The sequence below is a fragment of the Drepanopeziza brunnea genome (genome assembly GCF_022702325.1).
Source record: "Drepanopeziza brunnea f. sp. 'multigermtubi' strain 214-2 chromosome Unknown ctg13, whole genome shotgun sequence".
Classification (NCBI taxonomy): domain Eukaryota; kingdom Fungi; phylum Ascomycota; class Leotiomycetes; order Helotiales; family Drepanopezizaceae; genus Drepanopeziza; species Drepanopeziza brunnea.
In genome coordinates, this window is record NW_027094076.1 from 361,142 (window position 1) to 380,737 (window position 19,596).

General features: G+C 49.0%; 5 protein-coding genes across 5 annotated transcripts; 2 read left to right on the forward strand and 3 right to left on the reverse strand.

Annotated features, from left to right (window-relative positions):
• Positions 1-514: 514 nt before the first annotated feature.
• L3040_007369 (uncharacterized protein) lies at positions 515-2,527 on the reverse strand (the record flags this gene model as incomplete). The annotated part of the gene is made up of 3 exons (XM_007297547.2): positions 515-599; positions 731-1,995; positions 2,408-2,527. 3 exons carry the CDS (start codon positions 2,525-2,527, stop codon positions 515-517), a joined length of 1,470 nt encoding a protein of 489 aa, XP_007297609.2.
• Positions 2,528-4,343: 1,816 nt separating this feature from the next.
• L3040_007370 (uncharacterized protein) lies at positions 4,344-6,165 on the reverse strand (the record flags this gene model as incomplete). Its single annotated transcript, XM_007297548.2, has 2 exons — positions 4,344-4,462; positions 4,512-6,165. 2 exons carry the CDS (start codon positions 6,163-6,165, stop codon positions 4,344-4,346), a joined length of 1,773 nt encoding a protein of 590 aa, XP_007297610.2.
• Positions 6,166-6,929: 764 nt separating this feature from the next.
• Positions 6,930-9,306, forward strand: L3040_007371 (uncharacterized protein; the record flags this gene model as incomplete). The annotated part of the gene is made up of 4 exons (XM_066154831.1): positions 6,930-7,305; positions 7,358-8,288; positions 8,334-9,109; positions 9,164-9,306. 4 exons carry the CDS (start codon positions 6,930-6,932, stop codon positions 9,304-9,306), a joined length of 2,226 nt encoding a protein of 741 aa, XP_066010723.1.
• Positions 9,307-14,558: 5,252 nt separating this feature from the next.
• On the forward strand, positions 14,559-15,554 carry L3040_007372 (uncharacterized protein; the record flags this gene model as incomplete). Its single annotated transcript, XM_007297550.2, has 1 exon — positions 14,559-15,554. One exon carries the CDS (start codon positions 14,559-14,561, stop codon positions 15,552-15,554), a length of 996 nt encoding a protein of 331 aa, XP_007297612.2.
• Positions 15,555-18,289: 2,735 nt separating this feature from the next.
• Positions 18,290-19,368, reverse strand: L3040_007373 (uncharacterized protein; the record flags this gene model as incomplete). The annotated part of the gene is made up of 2 exons (XM_066154832.1): positions 18,290-18,919; positions 19,042-19,368. 2 exons carry the CDS (start codon positions 19,366-19,368, stop codon positions 18,290-18,292), a joined length of 957 nt encoding a protein of 318 aa, XP_066010724.1.
• Between the last annotated feature and the right edge of the window lie 228 nt (positions 19,369-19,596).

A 19,596-nucleotide genomic window follows, 5' to 3' on the forward strand; every position in this document is an offset into this window, starting at 1 on the left:
AATCCGCAAAGGAAAGGTGAGGAGTGAAAAGAGGAGGAAAAGATGGAACGGAGCGGAACGGAGCGGAGCGGAACGGAACGGACCGAAACTCAGAAATCAGTTCTTTTATACTTTCTACTTATTGTACAAATGGTTTGTCTGTCTGCCTCTTCTAAGCTGAGATGCAGCGAGAAGAGTAGGATTATGTTATGTGTATGTGAGGGAGTTGTGCACCAACGCACATGCATAAAAACACGCTTGCAGAAAAGGAAAAAAGGTTGGCTGCCCATCCAATGCCAGCGATAATTTCGATTTCCATTCCGCGCCCCCTGAACCACGAAACAGAGAGTTAAGTTTCCGCATACTCCGGCGAAATGCAGGAGCTCGACGGGGCAAGGTAGCCAGACGCCAATAGCAAAGACGATCTCGATTTCCATGTCGGACGAAAGCGGCATCCATGGTAGACAAGCAAAGCAGCGGGAAGAAAGCAATGAATATCCGAGACGCACCGTAGAGAGGGGGGAGCATAGCAGATTTACCACTCATACTCCCCACTCGCCTTGTGGAAGACGTACTCCTTGCCGTTGACGGTCAAGACGCCATCCTTCATGACGCACTTCCTGTTTCCTAATCAGCATATATCTACAGCCTCCCCGCCCAATACGCAGACCACTCCGAGCCAGGACTGGTGCTATTAAGCATCGTCAAGTTTGTGGAGGATCTGAGCAAGGAAGGATTACGGAGTACGTACCACTTATTCTTCACCCGCTGCACCTTATCGTACATGCACAGCATAATATGTCCCATGCTCTCGTCGTCATCCTCTTCCTCATTATCGCCCTCGTCCGGATCATCCAGATCAGAATTAATCGCATCCTCATCGAGCTCCCCATTCCCGCCGTCCTTGTTATCATCATCATCGCCACCATCCATCTGCGCAGCAACAGCCGACTTTGACTTTGCAACCCGGCGTTGACGCTTGGCTGAAGTAGAGGCCTTGTGAAGAGGGAGCATGAGTCCACCGCCTTCCATCGAGCTGCCCATAGCTTCAATCTTTTCGCGGATCAAGCCATCGATTTCGATACGACCCATAGAGATCTCCTCGCCGGAGGGAGAGAAACGCTTGATGACAGACAAGGTCTCGACTTCATCGCCAGCGCCGTCCGTTTGTGCATTGCCAAGTCCACCATTCTGCATGTTGCGCTGCTGCTGCTGCTGCTGCTGTTGCTGTTGCTGCTGCACACCTTGATTCTGACCCATCATCTGCCGAGCCTGATTTTGTGCATTCATCTGCTTGAATTGCCCTGGGGCCTGGGTGGTGGGGATTTGATTACCCTGCTGCTGCTGCTGTTGCTGCTGCTGCATGTTCTGGGCGTGCATCATGGCTTGATTGCGCTGCTGTTGATATTGGGCTTGCTGAGCGGCTGACATTTGCTGCATGTTTATGTTTTGGCCGTTCTGCTGTTGAGGAGCTTGCATAGCTCGTTGCTGCGGCTGGCTCATGTTCGACTGACCTTGGCTCATGTTCGACTGACCTTGGCTCATGTTTGACTGGCCTTGGCTCATGTTCGACTGGCCTTGGGGACCGTTGTGGATGGCATTGATGGACGCAGCGGCTCTTGGACCATAGCTTGAATGCAACGATTGGGCAGCTCTCTGCTGAGCAGTGGTAGTGTGGTTTGGATGATTAAGTGGCGGTTGCGATTGGAAAGGAGCTTGTGGCATAGACAGTCCTTGTCCCTCAAGACCAGGCTCTGTCTTGATACGTGGTCCATTGTTGACTTGCGGGGGCACGCCTTGGTGCTGCGGCTGTTGTTGCGGTTGTTGTGGCGGTTGTTGTGGTGGTTGTTGTTGCGGCAAAGTCAAGCCTTGGGATTGAGGAGCGGGCGAGTTTTGAGCTTGATAGCCTGCATTGGATGGGACGGTGGGAGGGTTGTTAATGACAGGTGCTGGCTCCGGCTTTGGATCCCAGGGGAACTGAGCTACCTGAAGCTGCGACAACTTTGATTGCCAGCCCTGTGCACAAGAGTTAGCACCATTTTCTCTGGTATGAGTAAACCGCAATGCATTGCTGCATGCGACGAAAATCATAGCAGACGGGACTCCCTCTCTCTTCTTGTCTCTACCCCGTAGACATTGTGCCCCCACGTGACTGCTCGGTTTGTCCAAATCGGCACTAGCCGCGGGCACATTTTTGGCGAGCGGCGGAGGTATAAAGCCAAATACCCAAGGCCGCCCACCCTGGGAATCAAGTCTGGCCGTCCCACGCACAGAAGGGTGGCAGCGCTGCCATCCGCCACCACCAGAAATCTCAACATCTCAACCCCAAATCCGGGGCAGAAGGCCACCGAGATCCAGACGAAGAGAATAACCTTTATCGATATTGCAGATACAAGAAAAAGGACGACGAGAAAAGAGGAGGCCTTACCCGTCTCAGTTCTTCCAGCACCCGATCATCGACACCGCCCTCCTCGAAGTCAACGCTCGAGCTTTCGATCACATCGTTGATGATCGTCTGGTACACATTTCCGACCTGCGTGTTTGACATCTTGCCTTTCTTTATTATGGGGTATCGATGCGCGGCGTGCGGGTGCGGCGTGTGTGTGTATGTGGATGGAAGGTGAGAATGGAGGCGTGATGCGAGGTTGGGAGGTGAGGTGACAGCTTCGTCGACCAGACGCCGATCTGCTGCTGCACACTTCCTGATCTCTGCTGCTCTTCTCTTCTACTAATTCTCCTCGTCGCCTTTAAATATCTGATTCCTCTCTGTACGGAGAGATCTCGTAGTCGTGGTAGGTAGGTACTTGGTTCAACCACGGTCGGTCGCCTTTGTCTTGGTAGCCCCTCCTCTCTCTCACCCCTAGAATCGCGCGTCGTGAAAACACCCGTCCTCGTGAGCACTCTGCTTGCGCGCTGAGTGTGGGCGATGCGATTCCTCGATCTGTAAATAGTAGTAGGGGGGTCGGGAAGGAAGAACGTTGTCGTCGTCGGCCGTTGATCGATGAGATTGTTAGAGTTGACGAAGCTTGCCTAAGGAACTTGGTAGATCGCAGCCGGAGCTAATCGGCCGAGTCACGGGACTGCGCTAGAGCCGTAATTCTCAGGCCCTTATCTTCAGCAGCTTATTGTATAGCACACGTCATTTGACGAAAATTGGCGACCTGCAATTAAATGACCGAACTAGAGATAATCCCTTTTCTATTCTTATGAATTCACTCTACTTGGATGAGTTTTGATGCTGGGCCTTTTGTCCTGTCGCGTTTCCTGCCCAGCTAGCAACATCCCCATTCGGAGAATTCTCCCCGGCTTACTTACTAGTAGGATAGTTTATCCGTTCGACGTTCGACCCCACCAAGTCCCTGGATTCTGCTAGGGTCAGATCTTGCTCGACTCGCTATTTAAAATGTAGATAAATACCACGGTAAAGGCCTAAGTATTACCCCTCGAGGGTGCCTCAAAAGTCTAGTTTCCACTTTAAACCCCCTGGTTACCCTACCCTCGAGGGGTAATACTTACGCCTGGGACGTAGTACAAAGAGATATATGTGTACTTGAAGCCGCTCTCTTTCAATACACGGATAAACTGGTAAAATCCACTCACTATCCCCCCCCTCTTAAATGTTTGTCGAAAGTATGATGTTGCAAGGGATTTTTATCAAGGCTTGAACCAATAAACTTATAACGATTCAGCCTTGGAAGTATCTTTAAGCAAGTATTTCGTCTGTGTAGTAGAGTTGACGGAGCTTCGAGCCATTCAGAAAACCACCGCTCTACGATTTAGTAGTATGAGGCCGAACTGTGTCCGACAAACATTCAGGTGGAGGGGGGGGGGGGGGGGGGGGGGTATTAGTAGAAGTCTGCAGTCGTCTTTGTGTAGCCAGATCTTGCTGACAGCACTCGAAGTAAAGCCTAAAAGAATTACATAGTTCTTCAAAAGCATAAATTCAAAGCAGATTCTTGAATGTACAATGCTCAATTGTTATAGAATGCCTGGCGGATGTTGCCGATTTGTCTACCCATTTAAAGAATCGAGAATCTCAATGCAATAGATCATAGGCACGTGAGGGAAGTCCAATATGTATAGTAGTAATCCTTCATTCCTAATTATAAATATTTCCTATAAGCCCACACCCATGAAGTAAACCGTCCTGTCCCACACGACCTCAGTCATCAACCATCATCAAGCATAAATCAGCGGCACCAGGTGAAGCACTTTCTGCCATGGGCATTGCGAGATATTCCCCAACGCCACGCTTGCAAACACATCCAACCCGCTAATGCCAGTATGGAAATTTTTGTATACTTTACCGCCGCTCTCTTGGAAGCCCGGGCACTCCGCAGAGTCTTGAAGTGTTGAGTGTTAGTTCAGCGGATGGTCATTTGTTTGACCATGTCGGCCTTGCCTGAGGAAGCAGCCGCTGTCGAGGCGCTGGCGCCAGACTTCTTCTCAAAGACCTTCCAGAACTTCAAGCTCTCATCGGCAGCTGAAAAAGTTAGCAATATTTTTTGTATAGATCGGGAGGAACTACTTACCGGCAGTAGCCAACATCTGTCCATCTGGAGAGAGGCAGCTGTGGAGAACACGGGTCTCATGAGCTGGGATCTCGACGTTGCGGACCAAGGTTGGGTAGGACCAGATGCTAACGGAGTTGTCTGGGAAGCCGCTGGTGCTGACAATCTCACGGTAGTGAGGAGACCATCTGAGAGATGTGACTTGAGAACCGGTATCGATGCTGTTAACACGGGCACCTGTGGTTGTGTTCCAGAAGTGGATGTGGCGGTCGTATGATCCGCCTCCAGTGGCAAGAACAGTAGGAGCCCATGGGCACCAGCTGAGGGCCTTGACGGCAGCCTTGTGGTTGGTCTTGGTGAACTTCGGGGCAGACAGGGAACGAGCATCCCAAATGGAGACCAGATTGTCATTGCCACCGGTAGCAAGTTGAGCGCCGTCGGCTCTCCACTCAAGACCACAAACTTCGGAAGTGTGGGAGATGAGCTCAGCGGTCTTGTGTTGAGCGATACGTACGTCATGGTTGAAGACGAGGCCAGATCGGGCACCGGTAGAGAGCGTGTGCTTATTCCAGCCCATGACACCGACGCGGGTTTCGTGGCCGTGCATGCTACGGAGCTTGGTACCCTCCTCAACATCCCAAATTTGAACCTCGCCCGTGCCTAGACCGACACTGACATAGGCTCCGTCACCAGACCACTTGACGCTGCTGACGTAGGTGTCAGGACTCGTCTCGAGAAGAGAGCTGACGGTTCCAGACTCGGCAGACCAGACGTAGACGTTTCGCTCGAGGCCGATAGCAACCTGGTTACCGGAAGACCAGTCAAGGAGGTTGAGGTAATAGTCATCGACAAGGCCGGGGGCATCTAGAACTCGCTCAGGCGCGACGGCGACACGGCGTCTGAACTGAGCAGAGGCAGCGTTGGAGTTCTTGAGAGGTCTGTTGTATTGGGAACGGAGGTCGACCGGCTTGGAGGATTCAGGAGCCGCAGGCTTGAAGGCAAGGATCCGTTGGTTGAGGGAGACACCGCAGGCAGAGGCGAGGGAATCTTGATAGGCGACTGTGTTTGGGGATGGGCGAGAGTAGGCGGACGGCTCATCGTCATCGTTCAGTGACAATGATCCAAGAGCAGCCAGAGCGTCGTCGGCACCAGATGCAAGGATGGATGAATGGTTCACATTCGCGCTCTTTGGTCGCTTCTCACCAGCATCGAGCTTGCCCGAGCCGACATTGGCGATTGCTGAACTGGCGGTCCGATTGGGGATGAATCTGTCGCCGTAGGAGAGGGTGGTCTTGTTGGACTTTTGACGGAGAGGAGCCTTGCGGGAACGACTGCTGCTGGGAGTCTTGCCAGTACCGGTAAGAGAGAAGTCGGAGACACCGAGCTCAAGGGCACGACGAGGAGTTTGAACACCCTTCGCAATGTTGGACTTCGGCGAGTGGCGGTGGGCAATCTTGGACGCGGACTTGAAGTGGGAAGAGAGGTTGCCCCCGTAGGAGGAGGACCGGATGCTTTCGTTGTCTAACTTGCGCTCGGGAGTGAACGGCGATGAGTTGTTGGTCAACGCTGCGGTACGAGTGCGCGGCGAGGGAGTCAAGGGCATCCGGCCGCCAGCGGTGCGAGACGAGAAGAGGCCCGTGTGGGACTTGATGGGGGTTGATACTGAAGCGGACATCTTGAAGTATCTGTGGAGGTGGTTGGAGGTGATGTGAAGTGGTTTGTGATCTCGGTCGAAAGACAAATAAATGTATCGATCGATGATAAGAGGTTCGGTACGGTCCGGTATATCGAACGAGCTCCAAGAGACTCAACCTAATGGTTCCTGGTAGTTTTGTTGGGTTAGTATGTTCGTGTGTGTGCTCGATATGTCGAAGAGTAGGGAGGCCTTCGTCAAGAATGGCTCGCAGTCGGAGGCGATCAGAGGCGGTACAAAGTACGAGCGAGAGATCTAGTGGACTTTGAAAGTATTCTTGGGATGATGAAGGTAGGTAGGGAAGGAGGCGGATTGCAAGAGAGATGAGGTTGAAGGTGTGCGGATTTGGAGAATGCGAATGGGCATGAGAAGGAGAAGAGGAGATGCAGGTCGTGGTCCAGCTTAAGAAGCAAATGTTGACTTGGCCCGTGCCTCTTCTCTGGCCCAGCAACGCCTCGCCCGCTGTCAGCTGACTGATGAGGCGGACTAACCAATATCCGTGGCGGAAGCCGGATAATCCGATGCAATTTCCAAATGCCCCGTGGTCGTGCCATACCATGCCATGCCATGACATGCAATGCAATGCCGTTATCCCTCACCGAATACTGCAATCAGCGACTTTCTCTACTTGCGCTGGAGCCTCAATCTCGTCTTCTCCCCGACTTTCCTTTCCATCGTACGAAACTCCTCTCATCATACATAGCATGTGCATCTGAGACACCACCGTCAGCACCATTCCCATCACGATGGCCCAGCCGTCGACACCCGGAGCCGGGAGCTCGATCTTTGGTTCCGGATACAGCGGCCAGGCAATTGGCGCAAATGTCCTCACTCCAGGCTCTGCGGCCTCTTCAAATAACACCTTCCTCATGCCCAACTCGCCGGTAAAGGGACGCCTGAGTATGGAAAACTATAAGCCCAAGATCACCAGGACTCTGGGCCAGCGACCCGCCTGCTTGGTCAACGCAAGCGTTACATACTGTGGTAATAATCAAATATATGCCTTTGGAGGTTTCGATCAATATACAGACGAAGTCTACAACCATGTCTTGAGGCTGGATATGGTTAGTCACCAGTGGAGTTTGGTTGACAACTACGGAGACATTCCGGGGGTCCGCATGGGCAAGAAACCTCCCGTCATGTCCCTTCCGCACAGCACTAACTCAACCCCCAGGCCATACTGCAACTCTCTTCGAAGGCGACAAGCTGTTGATATTCGGAGGAGAGAACGAACACCGCACCTACCTTTCTGATCTTATCATCTTCGACCTCAAGACTGCACACTGGACTCAACCAACTGTCAACGGTCCCATTCCAAAAGGCCGAGCAAGACATGCTGCGGTTCTGCACGATGACAAGCTATTTATCATTGGTGGGATCACTGGCCACAATAACTATGTTCTCGACGATATTTGCTACCTCGACCTAAAGACTTTCACTTGGTCAAGAGCGTGGAAATTTGTCGGCAGATTTGACCACTCGGCATACCTGTGGGGAGATCGTGTCTGGGTGTTTGGCGGACTGAGTGAGGATATGGACAAGGTCGGTGACATCTGGTGGTTAGATCTCAAGGGCAGTCCTGCATTCGATTCTCCACCACCATTTGGCTCTCTGGACCGCCACTCAGCCTTGGGCCGGATATCTGGTTCTTCTCGTCAATCATTTGCGTTAACCCCAACACCAGCTGTTGGAAGTTCGGGATACGCCGCGAATTCCAGCAGTGCTCAAGTCAATCCTCCCTCATTCCAGCTCACTGCTTCTCCGCCCGTGGCTCCGGGTCCAATTTCGTCCTTGAAATTCGTCTCTGGTCCCAACATCCCATCTCAAGGTTCGGGAATGCATTTCCATGTCTACACATCCGGTACCTTGCTCGATTTTGTAACACCAGCCGCGACTATTACTCCCCAGGAGTGCTCCTTGTCGTCTCTTGAACTTGATACTTTGCGATGGGCAAAATTGGCTGAGGGTCGTGACATTTTTCGCCCGGGATATCGATGGCATTATTGTACAATGAACGAAGATGGAACGAAAGCTTGGCTTCTCGGATGCCCCACTGACCCTACAGCCACTGATCTTGGACCAGGCGGATTCGAGGAGTACTTGAGGTAAGTTATCTCTTGACGAGGCCGATGACTTACTAACACAGATAGTGACATTATGGAAATCGACCTTCGAAGATACGGCATTATCGGCAACAACTTAACCCCCGAACCCCGTGCAGAACACTCTCTGATTGCCGCCTCCCTTGAACGCACCATAATCCCACAATCCAAAGGCCTCGGCGCTGATCTCGCCAAGCTCTTTAACCAATCCCCGGAATCCGGCAGCGGTACCGACTTTACCATCACGGCCCTCAAAGACGGCGACTGGGATGACGAAGATCTCATGTCCTCCAGCATGATGCGCGACTCCCCATCAGACCAACAAACTTGGCTCGACCCGAATGCAACTACCTCGCCCCCTATCCACGTGCATAAGCTCATCCTGCAAGCCCGCTGGCCGCACTTTGCACGCCTCTACAACGCCCAGATGGCTGAGTTCCACACAAAGAAAATGCATATCCCCGAGCCCTACACTGTCGTCAAGGCTTTCTTGTATTACCTGTACACCGACAGCATTCAACCTGAAGATTGTGGTGAGCTGTCTGATGTCGCGGGATTGCTGGTGATGTCGAATATTTATAACATTCCCCATTTGAGACTGCTGTGCGTAAATCGTCTGAGTAAAGAGCTGGACGTCGATCACGCCTGTGTCATCTGGCATTGCGCCGGCATAGCGAATGAAGAATGGTTGCGTAAGCGCACGGCGAATTTCTGCCTCATGCACTGGGGCCGTGTGGTCCGGACTCGGGGATTCCTCAAACTTCCACGCTCAGCTCTGGTTGAGTTGTCCCAGGAGATTGATACGGAAGGCCGTGTGGTTGGAGGTGAGGAGTTCGATGTCGCATATCTCAATATTTAATCTAACATATATTTTTTAGGTGACGAGCTGGAGGCTGTGGGTGGTCTTGGTGGGGGTAGGTTCGGTGTAGGTGGTGTAGCGCGGAAGATGAGTGTTGGCAGTAACCAGACGAGGGAGATGGGGAGCGACGGTGACGAGAATGAGGAGATGGAGATGTCGTAACATAGCTTGCCAGCCTTTTCCTTTTCTCTTTCGGGGTAACTGTGTGTGTACAGGGTGGTTCTTGGCGTTCTGGTGGTACACGAGGGAGGACTCCTTTATTATGGCTCGTACGGCTTCTGCTTTGGTTACGCTGGACTGGGGCCGGAAGTGGGAGCGGGACTGGGAGGATTATTTTTTGGAATCTGACGAGCGACGGACGGACTCGATGCAACGAATGATGGAGCGAAACGAGCATTGAATGATTGTACGTACATATGCAGCATTGTTCTCGGCGTTTTTGATCGAAGGGGCAAAGGTTTTTGGCTCAATAGGAGCTTTTTTGTATAAGAGGTTACGGGATGGATGAGATGAGAAGGGACAGTGTGATCGAAGTGTAGGTGTAGCTTAGACGTAGTTAGCTGTTGATTACTGCTTACTTACCTCTTCTCGCTTCTCGAAGTGTTTTTTTTTTTTTTTTTTTTTTTTTCTATCGTGCTTTTCTTCGGATGTTTGAAATGGAAGAGAATGGAAAGAGAATGAAGGGAATAGCTGCAATGTAACGCACCCGTCTTATTTTTTTGACCGGTTTTCTTTTTATAGCCGGTTGGTTGGTAAAGTTATCACTTTTAGAGCGAAGTTGGAAGAAGAGCGTTCATTTTTTTCGCTTGACTTGACTATAAGATGGAGGATTTTGGGTTCAAGATGGTGGACTTTTTTTGGGGGGTTTTTTAGTTATGTTTTTAGATTATTGGATTGTGGTTTTGAGGGTGAGGAAGTGAGGAAGTGAGTGAATGTAGGAACATGGGAGTCGATGATGGTTAATTTATTTATTTATTTATTTATTTTTTTACCCCTTTTGGGAGGGTGAAGAAAAGAGATAATATGAGATGGATATACGAAAATGGAAATGGTATGGGATATATATTAACTTTTTTGTTGAAAATGAGTTTTTGAAATGAGATGATTAATAGTATAGTGAGCGAGGCGGGTTTTTCATTTATAACGGAATGGTTATTGAGGAATTGGTGCTGGTGTAGGAAAGAATACATCCCCCTCCCCGCGGCTCATGTGCAGCTGTGCCTTGTTGTGACGTACTGTTAACAGCTATCGTCTAGGGCTTCGAGGAGATTTCAATATTATATACTTCTCCCTTCTCAGGCTCTTTTCTTGCTGGCTGGCGTGGAGGTATTTGATACATTCACTGATCCTCCCTCTCACCAGGCTCAACCTGTTAATAATCAATTGTTTGCAGAAAGTAAGTGATTGAATGATTGCAGTATCTAGACTAGGAGATAAGGAGCTATGTAAAACTCCTACTCCTCTCTCTCTTTCCAGGACAGCGAAAGCGGAAAGATATAAGTATTGAGCTGGATAAATCGAGAAGTGTCGAGCGAATTTGGGGTTTTACGTACCTATATACCCCCTCGGCCTTGCGAATGCGAGGCTTAAATTTGATTAGAGATCCGGGGCATATTATAGGTACCTATGGAGTGATTGCTTGGGCTGCGACTCATTCTTGGTCTATGATTTCCTTGTTGCTTACTGTTATCTCATTGCCAATCGTGTTTCATGCTGTCGGTAGAACTTCTGCTGTGGTTGTGTCTTTCCCTGCTGCTGACGGGCTGAACTTCTCAACTGGGGTATCATTATATCCAAAGCAAGTATCAAATTTCCATGAAAATTGTATGTACAGTGTTCGGCGGTATATGAAGAGTTTCTAGTATTCTAATCCATTCTGTAGTCGATAAATTTCAGTGGGAAGTGCGTGCAGTCGCAGGTGAACCTCCTGATGGACAGTGGCTTCGTGACTGCCTTTGGTGTGCAGCAAAAGAGAATGAATTTATTTCTTTCCTGCCTTTAAACTTGGTTGATTAATTGGACGCGTCTGGATACCAGACCCGAGAATTCATGCGCAAATTCATTTCTCATTTCTCATTTCTTGTCCCTCTTCTACTTGAATAAATATATGCAGCGGGTACGGTATTAGATATCATCCACCTATTCCTCTCCTTTGTCTCCTGGACGAAGAAGCAGTAAAAGGCGAAGCAGAGCTGCGCCAGGCCTACTTCTGGACCTCCTTACTTTACCGCCTGTACTTCTGAGTGCTGTCATCTGTATGTGTATCAACTTTCAACGGTTGGGATTATATCAGGTGAGGGCGAAAAGCCTCACTCCTTATCAATTTTGTATAATCGCAGCTTCTTGGACAATTAGAGCTTCTGATCACTGGTAACCATGTTGCCCAACCGCTGGTATGCGGGTCAATATCACGTTGATTTAGTACTACTACGCGCTTTTCATTCTTACTCCATCGTCTCTGACTGACTCGGTTTCGGAATGCCGTCTAGGATCACGTGATATCTATCGTCGATAGAGAATTTGCTGCCATGAATTTTTTTTTCTTGAATATGTATCTTCTTTACCCTATGTTTTCTGAAATATTTTCAGCCACAAGGTACTCTGCCAATTTTTTCATATTTCCAGTAGCCCGGAGTATATAACCTCGCACATATAGATCGCGAATCACTTGTTCATAATCCTATGCTGTATCTTGATCAGAGTCATGTAAGCTTGCTCTTAGTATGTGTGATTCGTATACACGCAGTTGAGGTCGTATTCACTGCCAGCAAAGTCCATACATGAAATAGGAAAAAAGAAGAGCCACAGGTATGTCTCGACCCAGCAATCAAACCTTGGATTCGAGTCAAAAAAAATGGATTCGAGCTCTGGGGAATTACAAACTCCCTCCCTCTACTACACCCGCTGTTTCTCTACGCTACTATCGGTTGCCGATTACAATCTCAATCAATACCGTGAGAGCTGGTTCTTCCCCTCCCTCTCCCCTTCCCCCTCTACCCCCCACTCCAAATGTCGCATACTCACGGTCGTCACTTCCTCGCATTCCACCATCAATATATAGAATTCCGCAAACCAAACTATCTAATAAGGATTAGATATAGAGAATAATTCAAAAATATTTCACTTCATCATTTCAATAATCAAATTTTATTAGAAAAAGTTGCAAAGTTCATATATTCTACCGAGAACCAGAAAATGTTCTAGAACAGGAGCGGAAGGGATATCTTTTTATGATTTCATCTCAAGTTCTTGAGAACTAAAATTGTGCGCGATCTAATCTTCTTCTATTTTTGATCTAGTTCCCCTGCCCGTTTCACGTACAGTGCGTGGGAAAGGTTTCAAAATTTCAAGTGATGGAAGGGTTAGGGCTGGCGGAATGGAGGTGGGCGGAATGTAATCCCGTGTCGTGCACCTACCATCGCCACTTCCTCACCATATCACCATCAATTGACAGATTTTCTCAAAATTAACTCAGAGGGGTAAATCAGAGGTAATTTTGTTTCCATAGTGATTTGGTTGATTCTTTCGATAGTTATTACTTATTGAAAGGACTGCCAAAGTTCGTTATTTTGGTTGAGACGAACACCAAAAAATATTCAGAATGGGCCTGGGAAAGATACATGGACAGAAGTATATACAGCTCCAGATCTCCGTATATACAACGGCAGATTGAATGCCGAAAAATAGAATGCTCTAAAATGCGCTTAGTTTCTGTGTTATATGTGCCAAGTCGACGTCGATATGTTCTTCAGAGGTGAGTATTCATGATCCGTTTAACTACATTTGAGAGCTCGAAAATTGTCCATTTTCATTCTGTGTATCATCGGTGTATTTGAGTTTCTAAGAGTGCTGTCAAAAGCTTTGCTGCTGTCGTTTACCTTTCTGCTCAATGTAGTCTAGAGATCTCGAGCGCCCAACTCCTTCTATCGCTGTGAAGGTTTCTGGCTCGGACAGGTCACCCTTCTGAGTCCTCAATGTCGTCATGAATTGTACGCAAAAAATCACTATCTGCGAGAATAGAAATAGCGACGAAGAAAGAGACAAACGTGATTGCCTTCGTCGACTCGACACGTCAACCACGCTCCTGCGGGGAGGCTGGTGCGATCTGATCTCTCTCAACATCTGGGTCTCCATCGTCTTGATCTTGTCGTCCTACTGGCCATTTTTGGAGAAGATCGCGATGACAGCGGGAAAGTGGACGAGTGAATGGTGACGGACTGGCGGTTCAACAACTGGATCCATGTGGACACGGTCGCGTAGAAGCCATAGCTCCTTGCAGTGTGGCGGACTTACTGTCAGATACACACTCTCTCTACATCGAAGCTCTCAAAATTTCTCAAAAATCGAGAGCGTATCCGGATCATAGCACTTTCTTCCTACTGCCACACCAGCAACGAGGAGTGCATAGCCCACGGACTCGTTCTATGACGATATTCTAGCTCATCGGTTCACCTGAGTCGTATGTCCAGTGTCCACACTTCCGTCTCGCCATTCCGCATATACTTCGTACATTGTGTTTTTCTAGCAAAGACTTTAACCAGAAATCGAATGTTGCTAAAGAACAATGAGGTATTGCAAACTTTTGCTTTGCTCCTTCCGTAATGGCCCCACCTCGCTTAGTCTCAAACTCTATTCTGACCCCTGAATTAGAAGGGCCACCCCCAATTACATAAAGCGCTAATCAGTAAGTCTGTTATGATGCGTCAGGTGCGAGCTGGAGATAGCCACTCCAAAGGCCATACCCTCAAAATATTTCTTCATATCTTTGTCATGATACCTACACGTCAAGTTGTATGAGACAGATCATGGGTAGTGAATTTCAGCTGTCCCGACAGCGACAAGATACGCGTATAGTAGAAACTGTAGAAAATGTATTGAAAAATATGGTACAGGTGATGATGCCTTACGGTGATCGCTATATGGCACATGCTCCCTATACTCCAAGTGCGATCCACACTTTTGCTGGAGCATTCGACCAGTGGGTCAGAGGCTAGAACAGGACCACAGTAGTAAAGTTGAACTATTATGTCAATCGCGGGTTTACTACTGTCCTAAGTCTCCCTCGCACCTCCCAACAAAAATTACAGAAGTATAAAGCCTTGGCTCTGCCCCCTCTCCCAACTTTACAAAACCAGAATTCACAGGATCCAGTCTCTTCTGCCTATCACAAGCATCTTGAGAATATTCACTGTACTTTACTGTCACCTGTATTCATACCAACATTACCAAAACCATTGTCACTACCATTACCACCGCCAACATCAAACTCCACCTTCATCAAAACCCTCACTTCCACACCACATCGCCGAGGATCAGCTCGCAACTTCCTTGCCTAGCTCTTTCCCCTCACTTCCTTCCTCAACTTCTTTCCTTCGCCTCCTTTCCTCCACTCTCTCCACTGCAGTCACAGAGCAATGGAGCACCGGGTATTCGTGTTCAACGTCAGACAGAATCTCTGGAACAAGGCATGGCAGCCTTCCGTTCCCAAGAAGAAGGGAGCCGGAAGAAACCCGAAGGAGGTGACCGAGAAAATGAAGCTGCTCGATCCCAACAGCTACATCCGGAAGATGGAGAGAAGCCTCAAGAAGAAGACGGAGGAGATGGCCATGGGCCTGCAGAAGATGGGGGAGGAGGGGCAGAGATCGGAGGAAATCCGAAAGTATATGAGGAAGAAGGGAAACGAGGAGCAGAAGATCCTGAAGGAGATTGAGAGATTGAAGGGGCTCCGAGGCGGAGCACAGGCAGGCCCAGAAAGGTCAGCAGGGCCAGTACCAGTGCCAGGCCAAATTCCAGGCCAATGGGCATACCAAGAGCCAGGACCAGCTTGGCCAATAGTAGACCCAGCACCAGTACCACGCCCAATGCCAGGCCAATGGGCACACCTCGGGGCAGGGCCAGCTTGGTCAATGGTAAGCCCAGCACCAGTATCAGGCCCAATGTCAATGCCAGGCCAAATTCAAGACCAACGGGCATACCTCAGGGCATGGCCAGCGATGGCAGGGCCTGATTTTGCAGGCACAACTCCAGTGCTAGGGCAGATGGCACAGATTATCGAGCCCTACGGGGCACAGCCAAACGAGCACGCCGCACAATTCTACGACCCAGGTGCCGACCTCGGCTGGCAGCAGCCTCAATTCGCGCCTGCCCTTCCCGATGCGGCAATATGGTCAACACCTGGCGATATTGGCAACCCCATCCTCCTCGCTGAAGAGCCCATTCTTGCCGCTGACGAGCACATTGCCGTCGCTGACGAGCCTATTCTCGCCGCTGAAGAGCCCATTCTCGCCGCTGACGAGCTCTGGGTTGAGCCACAGCCACCAGCGGAGGACGCCCCCTTAGCGCCAGAGGCGCGGTACCCAGGATATGAGCTTGGGCTGGAACTGGACTGGATGGCTATGGAATCGAGTTAGGCTGGAGTTAGGCTTGAGTTAGTCTGGAGTTGGAAAAGGGAGAAATTGATTTGGCAGCTGCTTTTGTGGAGAATGTAAATCTAGAATCCAATGTCATACTCATAAGAATCGAATTTGATCCACATCATCTCTTACCATTCGCTACGCTGCCCCTCACCATTTCTCTCTATCTTGAGTGAGTAAGTTCATGACTTTATTTGCTCCTGACTCGAGATTTGATGTACGTAGCTGATGTTCGTAGCTAAGGGCGAAGCACGCTCTTGCCTCTCTACTGGGTCCCCTTCAGAATGAGCAAGTTCGAGCAAGTAAACTATTTCAGCTACATATAGTACAATGCCCCCCTCATGAACTCATGTGCAGACTATCCCCAAAATCGTGAAGCGGTGATTCGGTTTCAGCATGGCTCTAAGCCCTATGAACTCTATTGCACAGACCACAGACTGAATACTTCCCTAAAGGGACTTCGTAAGGCTGAATATTTAGAGTTTATTAGTTCGAGCCTTGGGAAGAGCCCTTCCAAAATTATACTTTGCATATGTATTCACGGGGTAAGAGGGGGGGGGGGGGGGGACTGTGGCTGGCCAAACTAAAGAAGACGCTAGATAAGCTAAGCTAAGCCTAAAATAAAGCGTCCTCTGCAATACAAAGAGCGGTTCTTTACATTGAGTTCCTCCTTATATTTTGTGTGATGTGGTGACAGGTATCAAGAGGAATGATGAAAAAAATTGTCGGGTCGGCTCTAAGCCCTATGAACTCTATTGCACAGACTACAGACTAAACACTTGCGTAAAGGGACTTCTTCGTAGGGCTGAATATTTATAGTTTACTAGTTCGAGCCTTGGGAAGAGCCCTTCCAAAATTATACCCTCGGTACAGGCCTATGCATTACCCCTCGAGGGTGTCTCAAAAGTTTAGTTTCACCAGCTGGTTATCCTACTCTCGAGGGGTAATACTTACGCCTGGGATGTAGTACTTTGCACATGTATTCACGGGGTAGGGGGGGGGGGGGGGGGGGGGGGGGGACCTGTGGTCGGCCAGACTAAAAAAACGCTAGATAAGCTAAGCTAAGCTTAAAATAAAGCGTCCTCTGCAATACAAAGAGCGGTTCTCTACATTGAGTTCCCCTTTATGTTTTGTGTGATGTGGTGACAAGTATCAGGACGAATAATGAAAAAAAATTATCGGATCGCTTAGACATATGAGGTTGAATATTTGTTTATATTTGCTCGCTAATGGAGGGGTAACGCTCGCTTAGGTAATCGATCATCTATGGAGGTACATTTTGGAAACTAGCCTAATCGAGCAGTACCTTGACACGAAACGAGGGACTCCGTAAAGACTCCGAAGGTACTCCCTTATCAAGCTAATTCTATAGTGAATTGTAAAAGTAGGGACTACATAACCGCCGTACCTCCGCAATGCTATAGAATCCTCAGCGAACTTTCTGTGCCGATATTTTTTTTTTTTTTTTCGCTAAAGGAGGGGTAATGTTGCTCAGGCAATCGATCATCTAGCGCTTGGAAATCTTTTGTGAAATTTTGCACGAAGTAATTCTACTTAGGTAGGTGTGAAATTATATAGGAGTGCGTGGTTGTATATGCCAGGGGTGCGAGATGCATATATACGTAGGTATGATTCTAGAGCTTTTGGAAAACCGGCTGGTCATTCGATGACGAGCTCTTTTGGAGACGGAAAAAGAGGTTAGCATGGCTGGTAGATCACCCTGAGTCTATAGCTGAATCAGAATAACCATTTAAAATGTCGATAGAATAGAAGCGATTTAGACGATTGAAATCGGCGTTAGTTAAGCTGGTCTTTTTGATTGAGAGACCGTCTTAGGACTCGGAGCGTTTCCGGAGCTTTTTCGGAGCGTTTTGGACCTTTTTGAGACCGTCCCTTGGCCATCCCCGGCTCTTGCCTGCCCCCTCCTTCCCTTCCTCCTTCCCTCCCTCCTTCCCTCCCTCCTTCCCTCCCTCCTTCCCTCCCTCCTTCCCTCCCTCCTTTGCCCCCCCTCCCCACAAACTCCCAAGCGCAAGCATTTCGCGGTCAGTGATATGAACTTGTGCTGAATCGATCGATTCCAATTCTAAATATCGTAAGGCGTTGATATAGGAAGCCGTGTCAGCGATACTGAGAAATATCTTGGCACGGATTTATTACAAATATAATCAAAAACGATACCATTAGAGAAAGAGTTTCTACTTTGTAGTTATATCTCATTAGAGATGATTGATAGACTGTTTTAAACATTCAGAATGAGCTCTTCAAGAACCCCGTTATGAATAATTGAACGGGGACGGCTGTGAGACAGTCAAGGGACGGGGTCTTGCTCAGGGCTCTCAGAATCTTTTTCTATATATCATATTTCTCTCCATCGATTTCCCTTGATTTAAGGTTGGTGAAGAGAAGTTCGGATTTATAGTATTTTACTTATCGATACTAGAACGCTTGGCTGTGGAGAATAATATACATATAAGAATTGGAAAGCAAGAATATACGAACAAGTTCCCACCTCTTATGAGAACACATTACCGTATAGAATCGTGTCCCAGACGTGCTTCACCTCGTTATACATTCCCTTGCACAACCCATCCACATAAATTCCCGAGATCGCCTGCCACATACCAGTTCTCACTCCACTTACAACGCACGCCGCCGATCCGAAAGACCCAAAATCATATCATACCAAATATCGAATATCAAGTCTCAGTATTCAGATACAAGCAATCAAACGTTCAGCTCGCACCCACCACACTGAAATCACCCAAAGAGTTCCCGCTGGGGTCCAAACACGTCGGCGTCCCCGATCCAGCAGCGGCAATCAGCTCTACCTTGACGGCATACGGCCACATCTTGAATATTGAACCATCATTTTCATCGTTTTGCGTCTCCATCCCATCCGTCTCGTTCTTCGCCTTGTACGTCTTCGCCATCTTGGTGCATAGCGTGCCCTGGAAGATGGTACTATTGAAAATGCATTTCGCAGCCACGTTCTCGCTCCCTAGCTGTCTGACGGGGGTTGTCGTTTTCCGCATGCGGGTTTGGAAGGAGTAGTGTTCGTTGTCTGCAGCGGCGTCTTTCAAGATGAGAGGGGCGTTGGCGAAGGATATAGAGAAGGGGTTTGCGGTAGAAGAGATGGTATAGTTGTTGTGTGTGTTGGGGACGGGGATGATGATCCAGTCGAAGATGGCTGTTGCTTGAGAGGGTGATTGCGAGTAGGTAAAGTAAGGGTAGCAGCGCCAGGTCGCCGGGTTGGAGGTGCAGTTTGTCGTTGTGGTGGAGAGATAGGTGTCGAATCTATAGAGCCGGCTGGGAAAGTGGTGCTGTGTGCGAGATTGCCCGAGTTGGAAGTTGTCCTTGATGTGCTATCTGCTGAGATATTTCTACTTCTATTTCTATAGAGTCGTCAGTCGTAATCCTGACGATAGGAGGCAGAGACGAACGAGGAACCATAATGTCGATTCCGCAGCCCAACGACTAATCCTACGATCAAGCCAACCAAACACAATATGGCCACCACAGCAATGAGACCTAATCGCTTCCATCCCTTTATCTTCGCAATGTATTTGTTCTCCTTCAAGCAACTCTTCACATTCTCCAATTTTTCTCGATTCGGCCCGTGCACACTCGCGGTCTCGTCGAAATGACTATACGGCAGCTGACTCGTTCCGTAGTTTAACGCAACATTTTCATTTCCAAGGCGATTCCATGCTCGAGGTGGCACTGGCGGAGGTGATCGCGGTTCGAGAAACGATATGCTGTATTCAGAAATAGCAGATAGAGAACCCGCGGACTGAGTCTCACGACGATGCATGCTGCCGACGGGTGCCATCAAGATAGAGGCCGGCCCAGCTTGACTTATATCAAAGGTCCTCAAGGATGGCAACCCGCGGTCACCGCGTCCGGAGTAACATGCGGCAGGCCCAAAGCAAGACAATCATCTGCGCGACGCAGGAGATATAATAGAAGGAGAATGCGTATTCGGCTTCACTAAAGACGAAACAAAGCAGCAATCAATCGTCGATTTCAATCGGACTAGCGG